Below are 23687 nucleotides of genomic sequence, written 5' to 3' on the forward strand. Positions count from 1 at the left end.
TAGGCCCTAAGAGGTAAAGTGACTTCCTTCAATAGTACTGGCAGTACTGCCACCATTCTGGCATGTTCTCAATGAATGTGCATTACCTTTTTCTTAAGAAATATCATAGATCATCTTAGTGTCCTTCTCCAGGGGCTCCCTGGGTGGCAGGGATGACCAAGCTCTCCTATCCTTTTCTGTGCAGATGAGAGATGCTGCAAGTTGGTGGTTCAGTGTGTCTGAACGTCCTCAGGCTTTTCAAAAAGCTTCTCGTGCTATTTTGCAGATCAGAAAGAGAAGTTGGTGGAGCTCTTGTACTCCTAAGGATGTCAGCCAATGTCTTTCTAGACAGAGATGTCTTGTGGCCAGCTGGAAGACTCTGTTCTCAGCTCCTTTACTTCTCTTAGTATTTGGATGGAGAAGTGGAAGGGGGTGCTCATGCTTGGCCTTGATAAGAAAATGGTAGATACTGTAGGTCTTGTGATTGGGATTCCCTACAATGTCTTGATGAGCCTAGAAGAGTGGCCTGAGCTGTTGTAAGGTTTCATGCAACCTAAGGTTATGCTCTTGGGTTGAAGAAATCCCCCAGGGCACAAAGATGGGATGGAGGCCATGTGACTTAGCTGTATGGTGACAAGACCTGTACATAAGTGTCGGTAGCTAAGGTGTAGCTGTCAAAGGATGTCTGGCAGGAGCCAGTCAGACAGGATCCCTCACTGGGTGCAGCTTAGTGTCTTGTGGGAGCAAAGTGCTGCTACAGGGAATCAGTCTCTAGACTGCAGTTGGGCCAAGCAGGTCTCAAATGCAGAATGGATGGGTGTGGTCTAGTGTTTGGATGGACTTTAGTGTTTGGATGGATTGTAAATTCATGGTCCTGTTGTTTCAGAACCTCTAATTTGATCTTAATTTTTTTTTTATGCAGTGACTTTATTGTTTTCATAAAAATGATTCATGGCCTTTATTTAAAAAACAAACAAACAACCCACAGCACACACAGAAAACTATGGCCATAGAGGAAAGTACAAACAACAAAGCAACACATTGGTCCAAGTCTTAGCTCCAGTAGCGCATTTTAATATTCAGTAGACAGTTTTCCAGATACTGCTATGCATATTTTCACACAGACTTGATAGCTAGAGAAATGAAGAAATAGGACCTTTGATAATGTATTTACAAAATAAAATGTATTTAATTTTTACTTTTCATTTAATACAATTGAAGGTGAAGTAGTACTGAAGAAATTGTTGAAGTTCAGATAATTGTTTCTTTACTGAAAAGATCTTAAAACAGTGTCTCCAAAGGCCTCCAAAGCAGTGATCTTTACCTGGGGGTGGGGACGTTTGTGGCTGTCACAACAGTGGCACCTCTGAATGTTACTGGCTTCCTGTGAATAGAGGTTGGCTGATCATCCTACAGTATGCAGGACAGCCCCTCACAGAGAAGAATGATCTAGCCCAAAATGTCCAGAGTGGCAAGGTTGAGGAGGGTAAGAAAATAAAAAAAATGAAAGAAAACCATCTTAAAACCATTAGGAAGATGAAATCATATTGTAACTCAGGTGCAGTTTTAAACCATTTTGCTTGGGCTTCTATAATGAAAGATGAGATGGCTCACTTCACTGTCATTTCTCCTTCCTCAACAGAAAGATCCGGAGGTGGCATGTGTTTTTACCATGTCAGCAGCATACCACTTACAGTCCTGCAACCATCGCCCCCCAGGTGTTTAGTCTTAGTTCTGTATTTACATGCTCTGTGCCAAACAGGCACTTCTGTAGCCATGGTTTCCCCCTTTCTGGGTTTGTTTTACATTGTCATTTGGTTGCTTGGCTGCTTGACCTAAATGTAAACTTGATGTGCATGTGTGGGGGTGTCAGACGCACTGTGGTTGCCCCAGTCAGAAGTGCACCTGCAGTTTTGAGTTTGTGTCTTTAGGAGAAGAGTAGAGAGACATGGTGGAGTGTCCGGGGACACAGTGGGTTGTGAAACAGGATCCTAGGTAGAAATGGGTTGGATCTGGGGAGCTGAAAGAAGGAAAGCTGTGGATGAACATGGTAGTAATCCTCAGTTTCTTCAAAAGATTTCTATGGCTGCATGGATATATAGAACAGGGTGACAGATGTAGCCTGCCATGGGAGGGTGATACATTTCCTGTTCGCTGAAGTGTGCTAGGGAACCATCTATTGTCATGTTGTTTGTAGATGCTGCATTCAAGCTGTCAGCTAAGTGTCTTTGTTTAGGTAACTTCCCAACCTTGAGATTCTGCTAAGTCGAATAATGCTTCCTGATAGCCATCTGTCCTGGGGAGCCGTCCCAAACACTCTGCCCTTTGGGGTAAGGGTAAGAACAGCCACAGCCATGATCAGGTGGTTCAGGGTAGAGCCTTAAATGTTGTGCACATCTAGAATTTGGACCCACCATCTGTTGATGCAAAAAGTGGTACAACAGTGCATGTTAGATTCTGTCAAACTTGTTCTAGTCAGAGTCTGTAGTATTTACAAGATTACAGGGACTGAGTGCATTCTAAACACATTCCTGATTCAATACATTTCTATTTAATCTGGGCAACATACCATAGACTGAAAAGGAAGAGTGTGCACACCGATTGTTCCCCATATAATTGGAATTGGGTGTTCTCTTATTGTCTTGATCAGGTTTCTAGCACAGCGTGACTTACTGATTGATGACTTTGTTTTGTTGTAGGGGAGCTATCCAGTTTGGGAAGATTTCATAAACAAAGCAGGAAAGCTACAGTCCCAGCTTCGGTAAGTAGAGAAGTGTGTCATCTCCAGGATAACGGCAACATCCTTGGACAAACAACGGAATAGGTTGGACCCAAGATACAGATTGAGGTTAACTTTGAAAGTGTTACAGATATGGCCTCATGTATTGGGTTTTAATTTGAGCATTGCCACTTATTAGCCATATTTATGGCTCCCAATTCCCACATGTAAATTGAACTCATATCTGTTCTGCTTCCTTCCACGGGAATTTTGGGAGTCACATGAAGTATTATATGTAAGATAATGGCAGCATTCATGTAGTGCTCAGTATGGGCTGGGCATATGTTAATTAAATTTCACAACCCTGAGGTAAGTACAGTTTATTGTCCCCATTTTACTGGTGAGGGGACTGAGACACAGATAAGCCAAATAACGTGGCGAGTCACACAGCTAGTAAGCGGCAGAGTAGGGATTTGGACTTAGTTTAGCCCCAGAGTCCATTCTTCTTACTGCCTATCCTTATAAAAGAGTTCAGAATTCAGCTTTGACTATTGTATAATTCGATTTACATGAAATATCTAGAAAATGCAAGTCTGTAAAGACAGATACAGATTATTGGTTGCCTGGGGCTAGAGGTAGAAAAGGAGATTGGCCCCAAGTGGGCACCAGGGATTTTTTGGGATCATGGAAATGTTCTAAAATTAAATTATGGTGGTGGTTGCATAACTCTAAATTTACTAAAAAATCATTGAGTCTTACACTTAAAAAGGGTGAATTTCGTGGTATACAAACTATGTCTCAATAAAGGTGCTTAGAAACCAAGATCTAGTGGTGATGTACTCTAAGGGCTGTTATTGCTGCCTCGTCTTGTGCTTGTACCTGTATCGTTTGATATGAGATAGAAAATGTCACCTTCTTCCTGTTAAGGTTATATGCTTTTAAATCGCTGGGGATGGGGTGGGATGGGCACAACAAAGCGATCGTTTCCACGACCCCTGTTAAGGTGCACGGGTGATGATGTTGGCTGGTTTGCGTGTATGGGGATGGTTTTCTGGAGGACAAAGCAGGTAGGTGTTTCCTAGGACAGTAAGCCAACTGGATGACAGAGGAGGGAGGGATGACATGAGACTTGGGCCTTTGCCCCCGGACACCAGGGTTACTGCCCAGGGCTTTAGCTGTTGGACTGGGTGGTCCATGGCTGCCTGTAGATCGGGAGGGAGCTCAGGAGAGGTGGGTCTTTCCCCTCCATTCCTTCTGCTTCATGGGGCTTGGGATTTCCATCCCATGGACCTAGGACTTCCAGAGTCATGAGTGGGCTTCACGTTTGTTCTGTCCCATCAGAGAGAACTAAAATGTCTTGTGACAAGAGCAGACAATGAAATAGGATTCATTGGAGGGAAGTGTTTATTCCTCACACTTGATCACCATCCTCATTTTCAGTGGACCCGGGTGACTAGTACGCAAGGCACCCCTGCAACTGGCTCATTAAATTTGGATGATTGGCATTGACTTGAATGAGAATAAATCCAGCTGTTGCATTAGATATTAATTGTAAATCAGAATGAGCTATTTATAAATCCCAGAATGTTCGCTAAAGCTCCTTTTTCCAGGGTTTGCATTTGATGTCAACTCTCTCAAAAAAAAAAAGAAAAAAAGCTTTGAAGGTTTTTTTGTTGTTGTTCTGTATGTATGTCTTGTTTTGTTTAATCTGAGCAGAATGTTCTCTTGCTCTACTTGAAAATATCAGGCCTCATTTTGAGGTTTGGCTGTAAGGGACTGTTGCCCAGGTTTTCTCAGGACCACCCCAGAACCTCCCAGGAGCCTTTTGTTTCATAACTACTGTTGCTTATGTTTAAAGTTCATTTTGATGTCCTCCCTTTATAGTCCTTATTCTCATCTTCCTTCTGCAACTTTGCTTTCCTAGGAATGCTCAGTAAAGACTGGATTCTCAAGGGAAATACTTGGAAATTAGCATCAGGCTGTAAGCTTAACTTTAAGATCCTTTTGTGAGTCCTGGGGCTGGCTGGCTTGTTGCGCGGTCCACAGCCCGGCAGGCAGCGGTGCTTACTCTCCATTGAATGACATCTTAGATCATGACTCTGGGGATCAGCAGACTGCAGGGAGCTCAAGGCATCTTACAGTGCACAGGGGATGTGAAGAATTCAAAAGAATTTTTAGGATAGCAATTGAGTATAGTTAACTTCACCCCATTCTCTACTTACAGGAATTGGGAAGATACAGTTGAGATAGCATTCTAGGGCTGAAAAAACAGTATCTTGGTTTCATTATAATTATAACTTAGAGGGGAAGTCTCATAGCTAAGATCTTGTCTTGTACCAGGAGGAACATGGGACTGTGAGCCATGCTGGGCTGCTAGTCCCAGCTCTGATAGGAACTAGCCATCTTCGAAGGTCACTTTCTAGTTGTGCTCTCAGTTTTCCCATCACTCAAATGAATTGTTTGAACTAGACACTCCAAGTTTCCTCCTTCCAATCCATTCCTTTTCCTACACTAAAATTACTTTCACCTGTAACGTTTATGTTTTTAATGATGTTTTTCTTTTAGGTAGAAACGTCTGTCTTTTGCTCCTTTATGAAATTTTGCCTGGTAGTAATTTCACTGTTAGGCGAAATGGGAAGAAGTGCTAGCACTTGTGGGTGTCACCAGAAGAGCTGGGCAGTTATTGGGGCCCAGTGCTAATAGGAGGAGGAGAAATGCTTCTGAGAAAAAAGTGGGTCTGCAAAGCCAATGGGCATCCATGTCCAGTTGACGTGTGTCTCCTTGAAGGTTAGAGGCAGTTCCAGTGGAAGCTTTAGCCCTTTAGCTGTGCTGAATTTGCTAGTGTGAGACATTCCTCATGCTTTTTGTTATCTGTTTGCCTTTTAGGACGACAGTGGTGGCGGCAGCTGCCTTCTTGGATGCCTTTCAGAAAGTGGCTGACATGGCCACCAGCACGCGTGGTGAGCAGACCGAGGGTGACTTCAGCATTCCCTGAGCTCGGCGTGTGGGCCCTTGTCCGCGGGTGGCTTTACGCAGAACACTGGGGAAGTTATCAGAGCTTAGCTGACTCATATTTTTATTTTTTTAAAAACTCTGAAGGATTCCACATACCAGAAGTTGCACATAGTTCCCCATATAATAAGCACGTGAGAAGATGAATGGGAAATAACAGAAAGGTGGCTTGATGTGCTATTTGACCACTTTTAATAACATGCTAGGTGTAGAGCTGTGTGCTCGGCTGTGGTTTGGTTTTTCCCTTCTTGTGCGGGTTGTCCCAAGGCTTTCCTTACTCCTGCGTGGGAATGGGGAGCAGGAGAATGACGGATAGACCATTTTTCTGTGAGGATCCCTTTTGTAAGTGTTGTCCTGTTGTATTAAGTTGTTTGTGTCTCCCACATTGGACCGCAAACCCCTTGAGTCAGAAACTATAATTTATTCATGTGTGAACTCCCCAAAACGTAGTGCCTAGAACAGAGTAGGTGTTTAAAGTATGTTCATTAAGCCAGTGAACTAAGGAGAATCTTTTGAAAATTTTTAATGGTTTCAGTGACTACTGAATAAAAAAATAATACACGAAAGGTATAAGAAGAAAATGAATTCCCTTATATCCACCCAGTGTTAGAACTGTAACATTAGATAAGGTGGAGACTCCCCGTTCACAGGGGGGTGGTTTCCTGTTCATCCCCAAGCAGAGAAGCTCTCCTGTCTGTCTCCTGGGTCTGCTTGTGCGCCAGCAGCGACATGCCTGGTTTCTTCATTGCCATGGTGACATGGGAAAATAGGGATTTGAGGGCACACAGGAGGGGTTGCTTCCAGTCACATGAGCATTTAGCTTCTCTGAAGTGTGTGATAAATCCCTCCAGTAGGTACCCACTGACCACAGGTGTTTAATTAAATATTCAAATGAATTTGCAGCAAGGACGCTTGCCTTCACTCAGGAAACTCAAACTGCTAATATTTCAGGCACTATCACGGGACCACAGAAATCAATACATGATTCTCCTTGTCCTGGAGGAGCTTGCAGTTGACTAGGGGAAATGAGACAAATAATTTCAGTGTAGAAATAATATGCTTGGTATGGTAATAGTGGTAGAGAGTGCTAGGGGAATATGGAAAAGTGAGCAGTTAGCTCAGGGAGTCAAGGAAGTCCTCCCAGGGGAGGTACTATTTCTCATTTCCAAGATGCCAACGGTGTTTCAATAGATTCCCTGGGAGAATGTGATGGAGACGTCAGAATAGTGGTTTCTTCATCTAGTTTGTCGGCTTGATATAAGTCTTAACCAGTATCTTTTTTTTTAAGTCCTTTAAAAAAATTGATACATAGTTTATATATGTCTACCATAGACTCTCTAGAATATACAACTATGATGAAGAATATATCATTTAAGCCAGTGTTCACCACTGTTCATGTTATTGGTTCTGTTTTACAATATTTTATTCTATGTAGAGAAGGTGTATTACAAAAGATTTTTTCATTGGTATTTGGAACTGGACTTATATAGATGTCTTTCTAGAATAGTTATCAGAATGTGTCTTAAAAGAGCTGCTGTCCTATTTTAAAGAACTTATGTATCCAGCTTTGCATTTCTGAGATTCTTTGATTCTTAATGTGTCTCTGTATTTTGTTTAATTATTGATTGAACCCTAAAGGATGGACTAGAGAGGCATCTCCTGATTTTTTTCCCATAATTTTGTGAGTGGAAAGCTGGGTTTTGGCAGAGGCTGTTTTCCCAGAGTGGTTCTTGGTGGGAAACTGGAGGATCTGCAAGTTCTCTGGCTGAAGGGAGGGAAAACAGAGCTATTATCTGTGGGAAAAGAAATAAGAATAGCCTCTCTCTGGCGGGAACGGAGGTAGAGTAGGAGCTTGGAGGTGATGCATTTGACAGAAGACAATGTCCCAGTGGACAGATTCCAGCTTTGACATATTTTTTAACCACTTGATTTCAGGATATTTTTAGTGATGCCTGAATACTTTATATGTTGCAATGTCTGAGCTCCTTATACCCTGGAGAAAAATAACTTTCTGTTGAATATGAGAGTGTGAGAATTCTCACATGACCTTAAAAGTATATGGTTGATATGAAGAAGGTATATTTTATGGAGATAAGAGAGAAATTTGAATGACCTTCTTATATATTTAGTAAGTACCAGAGTGATTTTTATTTTTATTAATTTTTACTTGAAACTTGAAAAATGTAGAACCTATTCTTTTAAAAATCATATGTAACAAAGTATATGAAGTAAAATATCCCAATACCCCTTTGCAGGAATTGGGTTTAGTGTCATTTATAGACTTACCTGCGTATATAAACAAATGTGTCTGGGAGAATAATATATAGAATGATAAGTGGAATAATAAAGTGCATCTATATGATCTTTTTCAAAAGGTAGCCCCAAGGAAACATTGTTGCCATGCTTTACTCCACTGTATATTCTAGCTGTCTTTCTAGGTACCTAGAAATCTACCTCATTCTTACTAACAGCCAAATGGATTTCCAGTGTCTGGATGTCACACAATTTAATCATTCTATTGATGGATATTTAGATTAACTCCATTTATTAGCTGTTACAAAGTACACTGCAATTAATGCCCATGTACACATCCATTTTTGGAGATGTGTGTGTACTCTCGTAATGGTATATACACGTCCAAGTAAACAATCTGTAGAAAATGCTCCAGGCTGTTTTGGTTGGCAGAAGATACATTTGGGCTTAAAGTCACTAAATGCTGTAACTCTAATAGAATTTGCAGTTTGATATCTGCCCTCTGCAGAGCCCTGTCTCAATCTTAGAGCTTTAGATGTAGCTTTGAGTCCTTGTAGGAAGTGATAGAAAGGAAGCGCAGTTATTCTAAAGTGTACCTCTTCGGGACAGGCATCCAGAATCTCAAGCTAGCAGGTCCCTGGTTTCCAAAATATTAGCATTCCAAATTGTTTCCCAAAGGAAACTGCTCTGAAAGTTCTTTGCCCTTTTTAGCAAATGTTTTACACTAGCCATTAATACAATTTATTTAGGAAAGGCTTTTACAACTAGTTACTACAAGAGCAACATCAATCTAATCATTATATAATTATTGTTAAATAGAATGTGGAAGTAAGTCAGAATTTTTTTTAAAGGGAAGAGTATAAGTCATGATTGTTATGTTTATTTAGGTTGTCAAGCTAATATCTAGGTTAATAACTAAGCTATAATGTAATTTAAGATTTGATTAGCACCGTGATACATAGTATAGTTCTATATCCTTTTGATTTTGTACTCTAGAAGGAATATACAACTTGTGTTCAATATGAAAATACACCTTTTTCTGTATTGGCCACAAGATTCAGTGTCAAGCATTCAGTAGACATAGAATGTCATACTTTGCAAACCAGTATCTCCATTTTCTTCATGTCCGTAATGGACCAGTACATGTTCTGTGACAGGAGTGGAGAAATGGTTGAAATGACTGGTTTCCAGTTGTATCGGCTACTTTTAAAAAAAGAAAGAAGAAAATCAACAAAGGCAAGGGGAAGGCTTCCCACCCCTCTTCAGCAGAGGTAGCGGCATTGGGGAACAGCCCCTGTAATTCCCGCGCCCTCCTGCCCCGGGCCTCGGCTCTCCCTCTCGCGCGGGAGCACTGGGCTGATGAACGCTCCATCGTAGCACGGGCTGTCTGTGGCCCCTGCGTCATCCGCTGTGTCGGCAGGGGCCTGTGAAGAGCCTGGTGCTCTGTGACTTCCCTTTCTGCCTGCTTCTGTGCCTCTGCAGTTACCTCAGAGCTTTGAGAGGCCATCTCGGGGATGCTTAGATGATACGCCAAACCCAGAGTGAGGCGTTCAAGATTCTGAAATGGAAGTAAATGGATCCCCAGCCGACGACATCATCTTTAATGTCCCCAAACCTTTATACATCACTTATAAAAATGGACACAGTTTTAATATTGAAAATCACCACAACTTATATTGAATAAGTAATACGGGCTGAGTTCTGTTCTGAGTGCATCACATATATTGAGTCTTTATTCTTAAACAACAAACCTGTGAGGCAGGTGTTCATGATCTCCATTTTAGATGATATTGGGACAAAGAGCGCTTACCTAAATCAAGGTCACACGCCTAGTGGTGACATGAGTCTGGCCCAGAGCCTGACTTCAATCATTAAATTGAGTCCTTATGTAAGGAACTCCTGGATTTAATATAAACCTATATTTGCTTTTAGAGTTACTTGATCCTGAATGCATGAAAAAATAGCTTCTTGGAATGGTAACTAGATTAGAAACTGGGTTGCCTGAGATTATAGGCTTTCCCAGTTATGTGACCCTGAGTAAATTATAGTGGTCCCCCCTTATCCATGGGGGATTCATTCCAAGCCCCCCATTAGATGCCTGAAACCACAGTTAGTACTGAACCCTGTATGTATTATTTTTTTCCAATATATGCATACCTAAGAAAAGTTATGTATAAATTAGGTATAATAAGAGAATAACCACAATAACTAATATCAGCATAGAACAGTTAGAACAGTATACTGTAATATAAGTTAGGTGAATGTGGTTTCTCTCAAAATATTGTCCTGCACTTGCCCTTCTTGTGATCATGTGAGATGATAAATGCCTACATGGTGAGATGAAATGAGGTGAATGACAGTGACTCACGTAGGCATTGTGACTTAGCATTAGGCTGCTATTGACTTTCTGACAGTGTGTCAGAAGGATCATCTTCTGGACTGTGGTTGACCTCGGCTAAGTGAAACTGCCGAAAGGGAAACCTCGGATAAGGGGAGACTACTGTGTATTTCACTGCTCTGGGCTTTAATTTCCCCTGCTGTCAAAGGGGCTTTCCCAGAACAAAGTCCTTGATGATCACAAGTAACTGTTTCAGCTCCAATATTCTATGATTTTAAATCTTGTTTTGGCCCTATTGAACCCATAAAATATGAATGAAGTTGGGTGGTCTAAATTTTCTGTTATCTTTAGAGTTTCCAGTTTGTGCTGAAGACAGAAGGAGAGGAGGAAGCAAAGTGAAGCAGGGGATGATGGGACTGTAAATTAAAATACCAAAGAATAGTGGAGGAGGTGGTGAAAATGGAACCTCCTTCCTGTGCTGGTGATCTGCAGGCTGCTCTTTGGGAATGGCGGGTTTGCAGGGCTGACACGGGCTCTATCCCACAGACTCTGGGGAGCCCATTTGGTTTCTAGGAGGGCTTGGCGGCAGACAAAAGCCCTTCAGCTCTCTGCCCATGTGAGAGTCAAAGTCTCACTGCTGTAATGTGGGCTTTGGGAAGTAAGAATGAAGCTATGAAAAATCACATTTGTAGCTGGTGCAAGTGGGAAATTGACTAGGCAAACCAGTTACCTGGAGAAGGTTAGAAGAGAAATGTAGAGACTGTAGTTGGGCATTTTGATTGATTTGAATTATTAAAATAACGCCCCTTCTCAGACTTGTAGTAAGTGCAGGAGGAGAGCTGGTGGAAGCTAGATGTCTTAAGACAGCCGTAGACAACCACATGATCAGAGGTGTATGACCAGTGAGCCTGCATTGCCAGCGTTCTGTACTGGGTGAAGAAAATATCTGTGGCTTACACTGGGTAGACCTGTTATGGTTCTTAAAAATATATTACATGTTTTTAGTGTGGATTACTTGTTTTTAATATAAATTTTTTTCAATGCCATCGTCTCCAGATTACAACCACTCAAGAAGTTTGTTTTAAAGTACAGATTTCAGTTCCCTGCCTTATATCTATGGAATCAGAATAACTGGGTGGGAGCTGGGAATTGATTTTTCAGTGTTTCCCAGGAGATTTTGCTCCTGGGTGAGGTTTGTTCTGTCACACATGACCTCTCCCCATCACCTATTCAGGACAGCCGTTCCACGCACAAAGAAATGCTCATGGCTCCTTAAAGCCCTTAAAACCTTTGATCCCTGTCTTCTTGGACATGTGCATTCGAGACCTGGAATGCCCTTCCCAGTCCACCTGACTCTGCCTCCTTTAGATACTTGAGGATCTTCTGCTTGTCTTCCAAGAGCCCATTTGTGTCATATCACCTGTGAAACTTATGTCCCCCTCCCACCCCAAGGTAAAGGGGGTCTCAGACCTCAGGGCACATGCTTCTGCTAGAAAGTTCATCTCACTATGTCACTGTTTCCCCCATTAGACTGCAAACACCCCTAGGGCAGGGCCTTACATCCTTCTCTCTAAGGAGCCCAGACACCCAATGCTAAGTATTTAAGAGGGCTCAGATAGTGTTTGATGAATGAGTGACTGAACGTGCACAGCAGCTGCCACCCCCACATAGACCTAAGTGAATCTGGGTGGGAAAGGCTGTCACCTCTGGGAGCAGGAGGTTGGTGGGATGGGGGCTTGGCTAGATTCCACTTGGGAGTTCAGAATTCAAATTTTGGTGACCCCTAACTGAGGTTGAATTTCATGGAACATGGGACCTCATATTTCAGTCTAGCTGAAGAAGGCCTCCTTTTTCCACGATGTCCCAGGAAGGGGTCAGGTGGGTCCAAGGCAGCTCCTCTGCTTTGGCTGGAGTCATGGGGGAGGAGGGGCCAGGAAGCAGTTGGTGACCAGAGGGGTTTTGTTTGTACCCGAGTTTTATTTTAACAAGGTTGTTTTGAGATTTCACTGGCCCTTACCTTCTGATTTGACTTTGGAATTCAAGTTGAGCTCTCTTTCAAGTAATTAGAGCCTATGATTTCTATCTAGGAAGCTACTTTGCTGCAAACTGGGGGAAATTTATCTTTAAAAGTCATTTTAAAAAAAGGCTCATCTTGTAGCTCTGGAATCAAATAGTCTTTGAATATGACCTTAAAGGAATGTGGACAAATTCATTCATTTGATTAAAAATGAAAAAGCCTAATATGGTAGTCTGCTGAACTATACATGTGGCTATGATCATGAACTGGTTTTGTATTTTTATAGGCCAGTTTTGCTTTCTGAGGTATTTTTGGTTGTTGTCCTAAAGATTCTTGCAGGGAAGAGAACGTAAGAGTGTTTGAAGCTCAGTTGTGATTTTTCTCTAAGATCTGAGCTTATTGTTTTGAAAAATTCAAGTATAGTATATTAGCTTTTCTGACAATCTTATTCCAGCTGGGGCTTTACAGATAATACTAGGAAAAGGAATCTATCATAAAGCATTTCCTGGAGCCTGGAGAAGTTTTATGGAAAACTGTCTGGGCTTAATTTTACTTACAGCCTGTATATAGTTGTCATAAGGGTACCTTAGCTCAGATTTCCTGGAGCCTGGCCCATCTTAGATGTCCAGTAAACAGTTGCTGATGTTTATGAAATTTATGAAGTGAAGCATTTCATAGCTCACTGGCAGAGTGGATGGACCAGCAGCTATCTTCTGTAGTATTCTTTTTTTCTTTCACTTTATTTAATCTAAAATTACATGAAGAACATTATGGTTACTAGACTCCCCCCTTCACCAAGTCCTCCCCCCCACAAACCCCATTACAGTCACTGTCCATCAGCGTAGTAAGATGCTGTAGACTCACTATTTGTCTTCTCTGTGTTGTACAGCCCTCCCCGTGCCCCCCCACACTATACATGTTAATCGTAATGCCCTCTTTCTTTTTCCCCACCCTTATCCCTCCCTTCCCACCCATCCTCCCCAGTCCCTTTCCCTTTGATAACTATTAGTCCCTTCTTGGGTTCTGTGATTCTGCTGCTGTTTTGTTCCTTCAGTTTTCCTTTGTTCTTATACTCCATATATGAGTGAAATTATTTGGTACTTGTCTTTCTCCGCCTGGCTTATTTCACTAAGCATAATACCCTCTAGCTCCATCCATGTTGTTGCAAATGGTAGGATCTGTTTTTTTTTCTTATGGCTGAGTAATATTCCATTGTGTATATGTACCACATCTTCTTTATCCATTCATCTACTGATGGACATTTAGGTTGCTTCCATTTCTTGGCTGTTGTAAATAGTGCTGCGATAAACATAGGGGTACACCTGTCTTTTTCAAACTGGAGTGCTGCATTCTTAGGGTAAATTCCTAGAAGTGGAATTCCTGGGTCAAATGGTATTTCTATTTTGAGCTTTTTGAGGAACCTCCATGCTGCTTTCCACAATGGCTGAACTAATTTGCATTCCCACCAGCAGTGTAGGAGGGTTCCCCTTTCTCTGCAACCTCACCAACATTTGTTGTTGTTTGTCTTTTGGATGGTGGTGATCGTTACTGGTGTGAGGTGTTATCTCATTGTGGTTTTAATTTGCATTTCTCTGATGACAAGTAATGTGGAGAATCTTTTCATGTGTCTGTTGGCCATCTGAATTTCTTCTTTGGAGATCTGTCTGTTCAGCTCCTCTGCCCATTTTTTAATTGGATTATTTGCTTTTTGTTTGTTGAGGTGCGTGAGCTCTTTATATATTTTGGATGTCAACCCTTTATCGGATCTGTCATTTATGAATATATTCTCCCATACTGTAGGGTACCTTTTTGTTCTATTGATGGTGTCCTTTGCTGTACAGAAGCTTTTCAGCTTGATACAGTCCCACTTGTTCATTTTTTTTTGTTTCCTTTGCATGGGGAGATATGTTCATGAAGAAGTTGCTCATGTTTATGTCCAAGAGATTTTTGCCTATGTTTTTTTCTAAGAGTTTTATGGTTTCATGACTTATGTTCAAGTCTTTGATCCATTTCAAATTGACTTTTGTGTATGGGGTTAGACAGTGATCCAGTTTCATTCTCTTACATGTAGCAGTCCAGTTTTGCCAGCACCATCTGTTGAAGAGACTGTCATTTCCCCATTGTATGTCCATGGCTCCTTTATCATATATTAATTGACCATAAATGTTTGGGTTAATATCTGGAGTCTCTATTCTGTTCCACAGGTCTGTGGCTCTGTTCTTGTGCCAGTACCAAACTGTCTTGATTATTGTGGCTTTGTAGTAGAGCTTGAAGTTGGAGAGTGAGATCCCCCCAACTTTATTCTTCCTTCTCAGGATTGCTTTGGCTATTTGGGGTCTTTGGTGTTTCCATATGAATGTTTGAACTATTTGTTCCAGTTCATTGAAGAATGCTGTTGGTAATTTGATAGGGATTACATCAAATCTGTATATTGCTTTGGGCAGGATGGCCATTTTGACGATATTAATTCTTCCTAGCCAAGAGCATGGGATGAGTTTCCATTTGTTAGTGTCCTCTTTAATTTCTCTTAAGAGTATCTTATACTTTTCAGGGTATAGGTCTTTCACTTCCTTGGTAAGGTTTATTCCTAAGTATTTTATTCTTTTTGATGCAATTGTGAATGAAATTGTTTTCCTGATTTCTCTTTCTATTAGTTCATTGCTAGTGTATAGGAAAGCCATAGTCTGTGTGTTAATTTTGTATCCTGCAACTTTGCTGTGTTCCGATATCAGTTCTAGTAGTTTTGGAGTGGAGTCTTTAGGGTTTTTTATGTACAATATCATGTCATCTCCAAATAATGACAGTTTGACTTCTTCTTTACCAACTTGGATTCCTTGTATTTCTTTGTTTAATTGCCATGGCTAGTAACTCCAGTACTATGTTGAATAACAGTGGGGAGAGTGGGCATTCCTGTCTTGTTCCCGATCGCAGAGGAAAAGCTTTCAGCTTTTCACTGTTCAGTATGATGTTGGCTGTGGGTTTATCATATATTGCCTTTATTATGTTGAGGTACCTGCCCTCTATACCCATTTTGTTGAGAGTTTTTATCATGAATGGATGTTGAATTTTGTCGAATGCTTTTTCAGCATCTATGGAGATAATCATGTGTTTTTTGTCCTTTTGTTTATGTGGTGGATGATGTTGATGAAATTTCGAATGTTGTACCATCCTTGCATCCCTGGGATGAGTCCCACGTGGTCATTGTGTCTGATCCTTTTGATGTATTTTTGAATTCGGTTTGCTAATATTTTGTTAAGTATTTTTGCATGTACGTTCATGAGGGATATTGGTCTGAAATTTCTTTTTTGGTGGGGTCTTTGCCTGATTTTGGTATTGGGGTGATGTTGGCTTCATAGAATGAGTTTGGGAGTATTCCCTCCTCTTCTATTTTTAGGAAAACTTTCAGGAGAATGGGTATTATGTCTTCTGTGTATGTCTGATAAAATTCTGAGGTAAATCCATCTGGCCGTGGAGTTTTGTTCTTGGGTAGTTTTTTGATTACCACTTCAATTTCTTTGCTGGTAATTGTTTTGTTTAGATATTGTGTTTCTTCCTTGGTCAGTCTTGGAAGGTTGTATTTTTCTAGGAAGTTGTCCATTTCTCCTAGGTTTTCCAGCTTCTTAGTATATAGGTTTTCATAGTAGTCTCTAATAATTCTTTGTATTTCTGTGGGGTCCGTCGTGATGTTTCTTTTCTCATTTCTGATTCTGTTGATGTGTATTGATTCTCTTTTTCTCTCAATAAGTCTGGCTAGAGGCTTATCTATTTTGTTTATTTTCTCAAAGAACCAGCTCTTGGTTTCATTGATTTTTTTCTATTTTATTCTTCTCAATTTTGTTTATCTCTTCTCTGATCTTTATTATGTCCCTCCTTCTGCTGACTTTAGGCCTCATTTGTTGTTCTTTTTCCAATTTTGAAAATTGTGACGTTAGATTATTCATTTGAGTTCATTCTTCCTTCCTTAAATATGCCTGGATTGCTATATACTTTCCTCTTAAGACTGCTTTCGCTGCATCCCACAGAAGTTGGGGGTTTGTGTTGTTGTCATTTATTTCCATGTATTGCTGGATCTCCATTTTAATTCGGTCGTTGATCCATTGACTATTTAGGAGCGTGTTGTTACGCTTCCATGTGTTTGTGAGCCTTTTTGCTTTGTACAATTTATTTCTAGTTTTATACCTTTGTGGTCTGAAAAGTTGGTTGGTAGAATTTCAATATTTTTGAATTTACTGAGACTCTTTTTGTGGCCTAGTATGTGGTCTAATCTGGAGAATGTTCCATGTGTACTTGAGAAGAATGTGTATCCTGTTGCTTTTGGGTGTAGTGTTCTGTTGATGTCTATTAGGTCCATCTGTTCTAGTGTGTTGTTCAGTGCCTGTGTGTCCTTACTTATTTTCTGTCTGGTGGATGTGTCCTTTGGAGTGAGTGGTGTGTTGAAGTCTCCTAAAATGAATGCATTGCATTCTATTTCCTCCTTTAGTTCTGTTAGTAATTGTTTCACATATGCTGGTGCTCCTGTGTTGGGTGCGTATATATTTATAATGGTTATATCCTCCTGTTGGACTGAGCCCTTTATCATTATGTAATGTCCTTTATCTCTTGTTACTTTCTTTGTTTTGAAGTCTATTTTGTCTGACACTAGTACTGCAAAACCTGCTTTTCTCTCCCTGTTGTTTGCATGAAATATCTTTTTCTTTCCCTTGACTTTTAGTCTGTGCATGTCTTTGGGTTTGAGGTGAGTCTCTTATAAGCAGCATATAGATGGGTCTTGTATTTTTATCCATTCAGTGACTCTATGTCTTTTGATTGGTGCATTCAGTCCATTTACATTTAGGGTGATTATCGATAGGTATGTACTTATTGCCATTTCAGGCTTTAGATTCGTGGTTACCAAAGGTTCCAGGTTACTTTCCTTACTATCTAAAAGTCTAACTTAACTCAAAGTCTAACTTAACTCACTTAGTATGCTATCACAAACACAATCTAAAGGTTCTTTTCTGTTTCTCCTCCTTTTTCTTCCTCCTTCATTCTTTATATATTAGGTATCAAATTCTGTACTTTTTGTTTATCCCTTGATTGACTTTGAGGATAGTTAATTTAATTTTGCATTTGCTTCGTAATTAGCTGTTCTACTTTCTTCACTGTGGTTTTATTACCTCTGGTGACTTCTATTCAACCTTAGGAACACTTCCATCTGTAGCAATCCCTCGTAAATGGACTGTAGAGATGGTTTGTGGGAGGTAAATTCTCTCAGCTTTTGCTTATCTGGAAATTTTTTAATCCCTCCTTCAAATTTAAATGATAATCTTGCCAGATAAAGTAATCTTGGTTACAGGCCCTTCTGCTTCATGGCATTAAATACATCATGCCACTCCCTTCTGGCCTGTAAGGTTTCTGCTGAGAAGTCTGATGTTAGCTTAATGTGCTTTCCTTTGTATGTGATCTTATTTCTCTCTCTGGCTGCTTTTAGCAGTCTGTCCTTATCCCTGATCTTTCCCATTTGAATTACTATGTGTCTTGGTGGTGTCTTCCTTGGGTGCCTTATGTTGAGAGATCTGTGATTCTCCATGGCCTGAGAGACTATGTCCTTCCCCAAATTGGGGAAGTTTTCAGCAACTACCTCCTCAAAGACACTTTCTATCCCTTTCTCTCTATCTTCTTCTTTTGGTATCCCTATGATGCGAATATTGTTCCACTTGGATTGGTCACAGAGTTCTCTCAATATTCTTTTATTTTTAGAGATCCTTTTTTCTCTCTGTGCCTCAGCTTCTTTGTATTCCTCTTCTCTAGTTTCTATTTCATTTATTGTCTCCTCCACCGTATCCACACTGCTTTTAATACCCTCCATTGTGCTCTTCAACGAATGGATCTCCTACCTGAATTAATTCCTGAGTTCTTGGATGTCTTTCCATACTTTGATGATTTTTATTTTGAACCCCCTTTCAGGAAGAGTACGGAGTCCATATCATTTAAATCTTTCTCGGGAGTTTTATTAATAATTTTACTCTGGACAAGGTTCCTTTGGCATTTCATGTTTGTATATGGCGCCCTCTAGTGTCCAGAAGCTGTAGTCTCTGGAGTTGCTCATCCCCTGACACAATGTCAGGGGTCACAGGGGAGCAGTACTGGTGCATAGGGGGAGGAAGGAGCTGTTCCCCGCCTCCCAGCTGCTGTGCCTGTCTCCACTGCCTGAGCCAGTGGGCCGGGCACACAGGTAAGAGTTTTTGTCCCAGAGCAGCCGGATATGGATCCCTGCTTTCCACCAGCTGCCGGAATCCCAGTCTCCCCAGGAACTCTGCCTGTATTAACTTTCCAGTCTGGTAGTTAGCACCATGAAATGTAGGTTTGTGCTCCCAGCGCAGGACTCCGGAGCCAGGGATTCAGCAGTCCCAGCCTTCCACTCCCTCCCTGCTCCGTTTCTCTTCCTCCTGCCAGTGAGCTGGGGTGGGGGAGGGGCTCAGGTCCCACAGAGCCACAGCTCTGGTACGTTACCCCATTTGTTGAGGTCTGCTCTTTTCTCCAGGTGTGTGCAGTCTGACCCTGTCCTCTTTCCTGTTACTCTCTCAGGATTAGTTGCGCCAATTAAATTTTCTAATTGTATCCAGTATTAGGAGGAAGCCTCTGTCTCTCCTCTCATGCTGCCATCTTTAATCCAATCCCCTGTAGTATTCTTAAACATGAATTAGGCACACTATAAGATGATCCAGAAACTATTGCCTTTCCTTAATGGGGTTTTGAACTTCTTAATTTTTGATTCACATGAATTATGCTGAGGAAGCTCCAAGCAGATTTTGCCCTGCTGGCAGTTCCATTTTGAAAAATCCCACTGCTGTAGTGTCAGCTGTGGGAAGTAAGAACAAAGCTATGAAAAACAACATCTGTAGCTGGTGCAAGTGGGAAATTGGGCAAACCAGTTACCTTTCTGGAGAGCCCATATTTCTTTTTGTTTTCCTTTTAAGCATGTGACATGGAGTCCAGGCCTTGTGGAGCTTTTAGTCTGGATCAGGGCCATTCTGGGTGATAGAATTTTCTGTAATGTAGAACATTTCCATCATCCTATGTGGTAGACACTAGCTACATGAGGTTACTGAGCACTTGAAGTGTGGCTAGTGTAACTGAAGATGTAGATTTCTAATTTTTATATTTTTAATTCATTTTAATGATATATTAATATGAGAAGCTGAATCAAGGATGACTGGTTTCTATGCAGAGCTTATCTTCAATATGCTTGCAACTTTGTTGAAGGCTGTGGTCCTAGCACAACCCGGGACAGCTTCAGTGTGGCCTCATTAACTTCATCAACCTCTCAAGCCACTCCTACTTAAACATGATATGTGTATGAATATGTATATATCTTCATATTGAATACCTATTATAGTCTCAATCTTAAATATAAATAAAACTTCTATAAGTTGTTAGTATTTCTAATAATATGGAATCTACCTAAAAACTATGCTTTTATGGAAACACAGCTTCACAATATAAATTCTCCATCTCCCATGCAGCGATTTTGGAGCTGATGTTGACCTAGTTAGTAAAGGGTGACATTAAAAAATAGGCCTTTGTAAATGGGTTCATAAATGCACAGCCTGCTTGTGGGTTTCACTGTTTTGGTAGTTTTCTAGTCTGTTAGATCTTGAATTGTTTCAGCTCATTAGCACAACATATTTAATCCTATACATTCTGGTTACCATAAAACAACTCTTTAAAAATGGCCCAATGAATGTGAAGTTTTTCCTAACATTTTACACTTTTTTTTAAAGCAGTTATTTTTTTAGTTTGCTTTATATGAAACTCAGACTTGGTATTGAGTCCAGGATAGTAGCGTGGCATGTGTATTTTAAACATTTTTTACAAATCACACTATAGATAAGGACTAGAAATAAAGGAATTCATGTTTATTGAGTATTTTTATTTTCTCAGTTTTTAAAAGCAAGTCTTCTTTTCCTCCTTGCGTTTGAAGGAGTTAGGAGATGAGTACTTATATAGTCAGTTATTTTCTCAGGCAAATTTGTATATTCCAGGAGATCTGGAATCATGCATTTGATTTGGAATCATGACCTCATTTCAAATCATACATTCGGAATGGAGCCTTACTGGTGAGACAATGAAATCTCTCATTTCTGATCCCATTGATCTTCTTTCTTGATGTTAAAACTGATGCCTGACAGCAGCACAGTTGGTTCCGTGCTCTACAAGTGGCCTTTTCTTATTGATCTTCGGTTGGGTAGCAACAGTTGCTAGAGACAAGCTGTTCCGTCGTGGTTAGCCAGTGCCCTCCTGCCTGTGGGTGTTTGGTTTTTCACAGTGTCTTCCCTGAAATGACTCTTGAAAGCACAGTTATTGTGCCTTAGCCTGAAAGGCACTAACCGGAGTGCCACTTTAATGTAAGCATATCTTGGGTGTCCACAGCAATATGTCATCTGAATCCTAAATTCCTCTCACAGGGAGAGCCAGAGATACCTGAATTCACACCCAAGCCCTGTTAAGGCTTGTCCGACCACTTGCCGAGAGAAGCATTTGCTCACGTTCAGTTCAGGGATGGTACCTCGTTTTACCCTAGTGTGTTTCCCAAGATGATGCTTGAGTTATGATGTGTGCTGTTTTCTGTGAAACCTCGGCAGCCTTAATAAATGCTGGTGAATTACACCGTCCTGGTGGTAGTGGCAGCGGCGGGTCCATGTCCAGGCGTGGAGAGGATGTGTGTTTTATGGGTGACTGCGTTGATCTGTGTGTGGCATGATTATTTATGTCATTAGGCAGTTTTCATAATGAAGTGGTTTACTCAGCAGTTCCCTCCTTCCAGTTTGCGGGGCTGTCAGCTTTTGTTACACAAGCAGTGAGGACTCTCTTCCTCCCTCCCTCCCTCCTTTCCATCCTATTTCTTTCTCTTTGCTTTTTTGTTTTGACTTAATAACTGATAAGCTTCTATCCCATCCCACTGCCACACACACAAATGTATTGTAGCCACTTTTGGTAAAATATTGATGAGCATTCATGAAAGAATGCAATTATTTTAGTTCATATAAATGAGGCGTTTTTTTTTTTTAAACAATGACTTCCTGTGAAAGATCATTTGCCATAGAGTCATAAACTTGCTTTGCTTTTGCCCACTTCGGGTATAAATAACTGTTTGGAATGTGAATGTGAGCTTGAAGACACTTGAAGTTGTTCAAACTACTCGTTTTCTAGGATGAGTCTACTTTTCTGATTGCATAGCTGCCTCCTCTCTGCTCCCTCTGATAAAGCCTGAAAACATGCACAACATATGAAAACTACTCTCAACTAACGTTTTAACTATACCTGTATGCTGTGCTGTAGGGAAAAATGTGATAGTGGAAAATGTAAGAGTATGATGAAGACTATTCAAAAGATCTTCCATCACCAAGAATCTGGCAGGGAATTCTCCTGATGTATTTCGAAGAAATTTGATGTTTATATACTACTTTTATGAAACACATCTGTGGCCTAAAGTGAGAATTACCTGGAGGTTGTTTTGTTTTTCTTGTGTTTTTAACATAACCCTTTGGTCTTTTATTTTTAAGAAGGTACAGGGTTTTTCTTACAGATCATGTGTGTAGTGTAACCTTTTCATTTTTACAGGGCAGATTGAGTCTCCATGAGGTAAAATCACTTGTCCAGAGCAACTCAGCTAATCAGGGGCACAAGAGAGATTCTCATTCTTGTGCAGGGCTTTGTGTGCCACGGTTTCCTCTGAAACTGTGTGGCGGACCGACCGTTTGCTTTGCCTCCTGGTTTAATGCTCAGGGTATTCAAGCAAGAAAATAACACGTGCTATGAAAATAATCTCTGTTCTATGCTCTCAATCAGTTATTGCTTGTAAAGATTTTTGTTTGCTTGTTTATATGGAATTCTTTGTCATCTGGTTTCCCAAAGCAGTTTTCTATTTCCATTCTAGTTCTTCCTTTTTCTAGGGAAGATGTTTTGTTTTATTTTAGCTCTGTGTGGTGGTGGTGGTGGGGTGCTGTTTTGCTTATATTTTAACCAAATTTATATTGTTTTATTTGACACGTGCATATTTACCTGTAAGAATAACTGGACTTCTCGTCTACATTTGTCTTAGTTTTGCAAATACATTTCTACATGCTTTTGTGTACATGCATATAAACACACACACAGTATGTTTTTTGATTCCCGAATGCTTAAAATTGCCATGGGACTCTTATTTCTAGTAAAAGATGCTACGATGGAAATCTGCAGCTTTTCCTGCTGTGCGTGCCCGGGCCCAGGGACCCTGGTTACCATGGAAACTAATATCCAGCCACTGGGTGGTACTTGTCTTTAGAGCTGCATCCGAGTGCATTTCACAGTTGAATACAATGCTGCTGCTTCTCCCTTTAAAATAAGGAGAGGGCGGGGAAAGCCAAGTGATTACAAATTTTAAAAAAATAGTTTCTGTGAAGGCAGAAAGAGGCCTTAATATGCACCCTTTAATGTGATTGTCAGTAGGAGGGCAATACAGTTACCCAAAGGGGTTCGAGTATCCGATAAAATACAAAAGAATCGTGGAGGAGGTGGTGAAAATGGAACCTCCTTCCTCTGCTGGTGATCTGTAGGCTGCTCTTTGGGAATGATGGGTTTGCAGGGCTGACATGGGCTCTATCCCATCGACTCTGGTGGAGCCCGTTTGGTTTGCCAGGAGGGCTTGGCGACAGACAAAAGCCCTTCAGCTCTCCTCATGTGCCCGCTGTCCTGTGTATCCTGACCTTTCTCTCTCAGAACCCATCCAAGAACCGGATCTGAGAGCTTGCCCGATTTGCACTTAAGCACGTGATTGCCATCTGTGCTTGTTGAGAGGCGGGTGCGGATCATGAGAGCAAGACTTCACTTGGATAATGCGACTTAAAGCCAAGTGCCGGATGTATTGCTGGTACTGGAACTGGAGGAAATAAGCCGTGTAAACGCATGCCTGATGTAGGTGGTCCTTTTGGGCCCTGGCCACAGGTGGGCTTACAGTACCTCTCTGTGGGAGGTTCCCACTGCCTGTACACAGACTCGTGTTTCCTGAGAGCAAAGGATGGTAAAATTGCTCCCAACATTGTTTAGATGGACACCTGGTGTTCTGGTGTTTGTTTTTCCGAGTGTGTTTGTATAAAGCAAACGCTAGGAGCCTGGGTTATTTTGAAACAATGTGATATTTTGGAGAGCCTTTGTCAGTCATAGATGGTGGGGATCTTAGTCCAGCCTGGCCTCGAGGATTGACGGGAGGGCCTCTACCTGTTGAAACACTCAGCCCCTCAGCTGCTTTACCTTCTTGAGGAGGTGGAAGCAACCCCATTTTGCAGACAAGGGAACCCAGTTTGGTGACTGGCTGTGGCTTGGTTAAAATATCACATGGCTTCAAAGTA

General features: G+C 41.1%; 1 protein-coding gene across 10 annotated transcripts in view; it reads left to right on the forward strand.

The window, feature by feature from the left end:
* MTSS1 (MTSS I-BAR domain containing 1) overlaps window positions 1-23687 on the forward strand; it is a 153063-nt gene that overhangs the window by 18988 nt on the left and 110388 nt on the right. For all 10 annotated transcript variants that reach the window (XM_073230082.1, XM_073230080.1, XM_073230085.1 and 7 more), the window contains exons 2-3: window positions 2679-2740; window positions 5585-5658. In XM_073230082.1, the coding sequence (XP_073086183.1) occupies window positions 2679-2740; window positions 5585-5658 (136 nt within the window). The remainder of the gene's footprint in view (window positions 1-2678; window positions 2741-5584; window positions 5659-23687) is intronic.

The sequence above is a fragment of the Manis javanica genome, chromosome 2 (genome assembly GCF_040802235.1).
Source record: "Manis javanica isolate MJ-LG chromosome 2, MJ_LKY, whole genome shotgun sequence".
NCBI lineage: Eukaryota > Metazoa > Chordata > Mammalia > Pholidota > Manidae > Manis > Manis javanica.